Source organism: Athene cunicularia, assembly GCF_003259725.1.
Source record: "Athene cunicularia isolate RWA chromosome 17 unlocalized genomic scaffold, athCun1 chr17_part1, whole genome shotgun sequence".
NCBI lineage: Eukaryota > Metazoa > Chordata > Aves > Strigiformes > Strigidae > Athene > Athene cunicularia.
Window position 1 is genome coordinate 6586058 of NW_020799122.1, and position 5768 is coordinate 6591825.

A 5768-nucleotide genomic window follows, 5' to 3' on the forward strand; every position below is an offset into this window, starting at 1 on the left:
CTCCCATTCAATCCTGCATTGCCTCTCACCACAAGGAACAAACATCAGGGATTTCTACCCCGCGCAGCTCAGTAAGCTTCATATTCACGTTACCTGCAGAGATGGCTCCTAGTCCAACTGCTACAACAGCAAACCCTTTGTTACTCTTGCACAGCAGAAACATCTAGAGATCCCCTGGGCATGCAGATTCCTCTTAACTCTTCTTTCCATACTGTGGAACACAAGTTTCAGTACACCAACAGCTTAAATACAGTCACAGACCAGCAACGCAGCTGGTTTTACTGCAAACGTTCCCCTTCTCCCCTCCATGTCAGATCATAACTGAATTGTAACTAGTCTTACATCTTGGGGAAAAAAAAAAAAAAAAAAAAACCACAAAAAACCACAAAAAAACTCTCTATCACCACCTTTGTTGTTACACACAATAAAGTGCACCACCACCCCCCCACCCCCCACCCTGAACCCACAGCCTACAAATGAGCTGCACTACAGAGCAATTTCAGCTGCACTCAAAGGAGCTCAAACCCACAGCCTCCCCCAAACCTGCCCTTTCTTCTGGGGAAACACGACTTTATCAAGGTGTCAAGCCTTGGGCTGCACAGAGGATCACTCCCATTCAATCCTGCATTGCCTCTCACCACAAGGAACAAACATCAGGGATTTCTACCCCGCGCAGCTCAGTAAGCTTCATATTCACGTTACCTGCAGAGATGGCTCCTAGTCCAACTGCTACAACAGCAAACCCTTTGTTACTCTTGCACAGCAGAAACATCTAGAGATCCCCTGGGCATGCAGATTCCTCTTAACTCTTCTTTCTCCAAAGCAAAACCAAAGTGGTTTTCAGGGGTATTCCAGAGAGATTTCATGCAGGATAGATTTTTTTCAAATAACTGCTCTGCTTTAGTGATTTGTGTGGGGTGTGCCTTCCAAGCATAACAGCTAAGGTAAGAATTCACAGATCTCACAAAGGGCCCAGAAAGAAGCAAGCCTTTATCCTTGCAGACCGTACAGAATCAAGTGCTGAAAGAACCGTTTAGATGGAACAGTAAAAGCATACAATCTGCCGAGTGCAGCATCCCTTCCGCCACTGGAAGGAATGCCTTTCCCAGTACGGTGGATTCCTCCAGTTCCCTCAGCACTGGGCTTACAGGATTCTACTGCAGGAAAATTGTCACTTAAAGACTAGTATCCAGTGTCTCAGTCAGGAAAACACTTTGGATGACATGGATGACTAGTGGAAGACAGCCTGAAGCAAAAGCTGCTCAGACCCACTGTATCTGATATGGCTGTAATATTCACTAGCCAAGAGCATCTTGCTTTTACAGTAAACTGCACTGAGAATGGCTCTCACCTAAAAGAAGCCTATTTGCTGCATTCTTCAGTTCAAAGCTTCTCTTTTCCAGCAGTGTCCAAGATCTTTTTACCTGTCCCTGTTCTTCTAAATACCTTGTTCAAATATATACCCAGCTGGATCCCTTCTGCTCACTGCAACCTGATATTCTAAACAGGACAGTCTGCCTGCACGTCAGTCCGTTAGGTGTGACCAGTCCGTTCAACTCCTCAAAAGTCAGTGTCATTCCTTCTGAAGTTTTTTACCATGCAAGTACTTCAGGAAGGCAGCTGCAGCTGGCATCAGACTGCAACTACAGCTTTTTGAATGACTTCTTCCATGCGCTGGTACCAAGGCTGAATCTTGGTGTGAACCATCATGTCATCAAAGGCTTCCAGCCCCTCCATGACTCGGAGGACCCCGTACACTGCCTGTACCAGAGGATAAAGATTAGAACAACACTGAAAGAGTCAGCAGTGGAGAACAGTTTACGGTACCACTAAGTGTCTTAACAGCCTAGCTAGTAAGGGCCTTTCCCTGTCCTACCATCTTCTGTACTACTCTGAATAGCAAGGAAGACTGAATGGCAGAAAGGTAGTTAAGAATACAGAAGTTTATCTGAGCAGTAGCAGTAAGGAAAGATCAGTATCTACATGCAGTTATGGGCTAAAAGTTAATCCCCTCTCTGCATCAAGCCCTGGTGTGAAATGCTTCACTCCCACTCCAAGGAGAACTGCTAGTGCAGGGGATGAATCCTGCTCCACCCTGCACTCTGCCTGCAAAGGGAACCCCAGCACCATGGAATGCAATAAAATCTCTGCTGGTGTGAGACTTTATTCACCAGCATTCACGAGCCAGAGGAGTGTCCTGGATTGTAACCTTCTTTTATCATGCTTCCACATGACCAGTAACATCCACCTACAGGTTCCATCTTAGGAAACATTTCTCTGGAGGAAAACAACAAATACAGTCCTATGGAATGTAAGTCCCCTTCATGCGGGAACTGTATTACCACACAAAGGACACTGCCAATGTATCTCATGTAACTCACTTTCTCTGCCTGTATTTATATAAGCTGTTTCACACAGACAAGCAACTGTGTAATTTGTAATACACCTCACAATAAATGCAGGAATTAACCTCTTACCAAGTCAGCAAGGTTTGGCTGGTTTCCACCCATGAACAGTCGATGTTTGCCAACAGCTGTTACCCACTCATTAACTGCTTCATACAAGTCTTCTCGGACATTATCTTGAAGGTGATGTCTGGATAAAGAGAAGTAGTTTGAAGACACGAGTTTGTTTCTTTCTCTAACCTTTTATCATCTCCAGTCTTGTGGGCTTGCCTTTGCCTGGGAATTAGGAAGGTATTTAAGAGTGAAGGGGGCAGCTAGTGATTGAATAGTAGATGAGTAGAGGTGCTTGGTACCTCCAGTTAAAGTACAGCTCTTACATTGGATTAAATAGTTTGGTTTAAAACACGGAAGTCCTGCCCTTTGACATCTGGTGTTCACAGCTAAGGAGGTTAAGGAGCTATTCCTCTTGTGTGCATGGTGGTACCAACCTTTTCTTTAGCCTCTTGCTAATGAAGAACATGGCAACAGCCCCCATGTACTTCGCAAAGAAACCTTCCACGGTGCCAAACTTCCCCTCACGGACAATGTAATCAAAAGATGCCAAGGCTTCCCTGGGGGTACGGTAAACATTGGGGGAGATGAGGTGAACAAGCCAATCGTCTGCCCATTTTCTCCACTTCATTTCTTCCCTGCAAGCATTCAAAAGAGACTTTTCAGCACACAAAGAGCAGATTTCAGGGCTACAGGGGGAAGGCAGAATCACAGGGGCATTAGCCAGAGGTTCTGCCAAGGACAAGTGTGTCAAAAACCCCTGCTCAGCCTTGTGCTCTGGTGACCCCTGTGAAATGCACTCAGAGTAAGACAGAGCACTCACTTCTCCTCCCAGTGTAACAACTACAGCAGAGAGGGAAACGCACTCCATAGCACTGCTCCGTGACATGAAGGAAAGGCCAAGAAAGGAACTGGAGGCAACCTAAGATTAGCATATCCATGACGGTGGTAACTAGGCTAACAGCATTGTTTCAACTTATGTAAGAAATACAGCAACACCACTCTAACTATTGAGGTTTTAAACAATAAGGAGGGTGTGACAGGATTTCTCAGCAGCAATGGGATTTTATATTTACACCATCCTTGAGTACATCTGGAGGAGGCTGTGACACTACCTGGAGAGCCCAGAAACTTGAGAGCACTTACACTCTCACTTCTTTGACAGGATAGACTCGCTTTGTCTCCTTCTCATCCAGCATGAGCCAGTATTTATTCCCATACTCAAATACCTCCTTGCCTTGCTCAGTCACAGTTTTCATAGGAGGATAAAAGGAGACGATCTCTTCTAAGCTATTTCTCCTGTGGACAGAAACACAGTTAGAACCTGACCTTGCTGCTACAAAAAATGAGCAAGAGTAAAGGACAGACTGAGAGATACACACTTCAAAATGTATTATTCTAAAGATAAGTGCACAAGGTTCCAAAGTCTATTTGAAATATATTTTGAAAAAAGAGACTGGAACAGCTACTTGCAAATAACTATTATTAGCATACATACCTTTGTCTCTGTCAGAACAGACATTTTTGCAGGCATAAAACTACCTACCATTCTCAAGTGCTTCATAGCACAGAGGCAGGCCACAGGCACAGCCATTTCACTTCATTTAGATGTTTAACTCACTAAATGTAAGCTTATTTCCAGGACTAACACTAGTTGATGTTTAAGTAGGTTTTGTGCAAAGAGAATCTCACAGGTGAAAAGAAGAGTAGTTCTGAAAGGTAAAAGCTTTGCTTTACTGCACATACATCATAACATATAAAGGCACCATCCACACCACCACAGCCAGGGCCAGGTCTGCTGGGCCAAAAACCCAGAGCTTCAGAGACCAAGGTCAGCAAGATACTTATGACCAGCTCTGAGACTCTTCTCAATCTCTAGTTCGCTAGGGCCATTCACATTCAACTCTTCTCCCATCATCCCGTTTTCTTACTTGGAAATGAGATACGTCTTTATTGCACTGATGATCACCGAAGAGTCATTCAATTGCTGAAAAACATAATTAAACCAAAATTTTACAAGAAGTTGGTGAAATGGGAAAGGAAATTCTTCAAAACCTGACCTTTTTCCTTGCACGCTGAGGCTTTAAATTAGTACTGCAGGCCCTTTTCCCCCCCGATGCACTTCAACAGGAGCCCCCACACATCTAAAGAGAGCCCTACATTCAGATCTGTTTGGTGATTTTTTCAGAGTATCACTTAAAATTTGTCTTTCACTCTGACAACAGAGGCCTCAAGGGTCAGGAACACAAGCAGTACTAGAGGGTTTTGGATTTAGACTCTTGGCATCAAAGGAGGAAAACAACATTAACACTAAAAAAAAAAAAAGCCAGGTTGAATCTTCAGTATTCTTGAGATCTCATTCTTTTCCCACGAGGAAGCAGATCTGCTTACCGCTGGTACAAATGATGTGTCCTGCATAAGGGCTGATAGAAGCTAGATAATCACTACACAAACAACACGCTTTATAAGAAAGACCAACAAAATAATAAGACTAAGGCATAGGAAACCATGAAGCAAGAAAAAAATCTTAGGCTCTCAAGAGAATAAAAGATGATCTAAAGATTACACTGCATGTGATAAACCACAGAGACATGCCAGAGACAAAGCCTCCAAACCACTGCTTGTGGGGAAATCAAGCTTTCAACACAGTGAGACTTACCAGAGGACTTCCAGCATTAGCTAGCAGGATAGGCACCTTTCTGTAAGAAGAGAATTTGATCTCTTTTCTCATTATCGGGTTCACTTCCACAATTTCATAGGGCAATCCATGATAATCAAGAAAAGCTCGGACTTTGCTGCAGAAAGGACACGTTTTATACTGGTAGAGTGTGAGCTGCAGGCTCCCTGCAGGCAGCTGGAGAAGGAAGAGACCAGAAGCTTCCATTTTCTACTGAAAATACAAATATTACCTTCCTTCTACCCTTACTTATGTCATAGTCATTGACATTCAGTTTCAACATACGATCACCAGAATATCTCGGCTAACAGATGCTTTCTTCAACTGGCATCACAAATATTCACCATCCATGGGGACAGAATACCTGTTTTTCTAAACATCTATTTAAACTGCTGGAAACTCCGACGCACAACCAGAAAAAAGTAAATTAAACCCAAACAGTTTATCCCTCTAAACACAAATCTGAAACTAAAAGACAAATAGAAAAGTATTTTAATAATTTTTAAATCAAAACCAAAATAGCCTTTTAATTCAAATTTTCACCCCCAATAACCTCTGTTGAGGCCACTGGGTGAGGAGAGCAGAAAGCAAGCTTGCTGTTGATTTTAGGCATGTGTCTGCCCCAGCTCAGATTC

The 5768-nt window shown here is 43.4% G+C and overlaps 2 protein-coding genes across 2 annotated transcripts in view; both read right to left on the reverse strand.

Moving 5' to 3' along the window:
• The window catches only part of ODF2 (outer dense fiber of sperm tails 2), a 19683-nt gene extending 19498 nt beyond the window's left edge, over positions 1-185 (reverse strand). Inside the window, exon 1 of the mRNA XM_026860621.1 lies at positions 94-185. The gene's annotated coding sequence lies outside the window, so the exon portion shown is untranslated. The remainder of the gene's footprint in view (positions 1-93) is intronic.
• Positions 186-970: 785 nt separating this feature from the next.
• On the reverse strand, positions 971-5544 carry PTGES2 (prostaglandin E synthase 2). Its single transcript, XM_026860626.1, has 6 exons — positions 5116-5544; positions 4388-4443; positions 3603-3755; positions 2894-3094; positions 2478-2595; positions 971-1761 (listed from the first exon to the last, which is right to left on the reverse strand). The coding sequence occupies exons 1-6, from the start codon at positions 5338-5340 to the stop codon at positions 1633-1635; spliced, it is 882 nt and encodes a 293-aa protein (XP_026716427.1). The 5' UTR covers positions 5341-5544; the 3' UTR covers positions 971-1632.
• Between the last annotated feature and the right edge of the window lie 224 nt (positions 5545-5768).

Coding starts and splice junctions, on each gene's coding strand:
- PTGES2 (XM_026860626.1), bottom strand. CDS start 5,340: ATGGAAGCTTCTGGTCTCTTCCTTCTCCAGCTGCCTGCAGGGAGCCTG. Junction 4,444..5,115: donor CTAATGCTGGAAGTCCTCTG/GTAAGTCTCACT, acceptor TATGTTTTTCAG/CAATTGAATGACTCTTCGGT. Junction 1,762..2,477: donor AGCCAAACCTTGCTGACTTG/GTAAGAGGTTAA, acceptor CCTCTGGTACAG/GCAGTGTACGGGGTCCTCCG.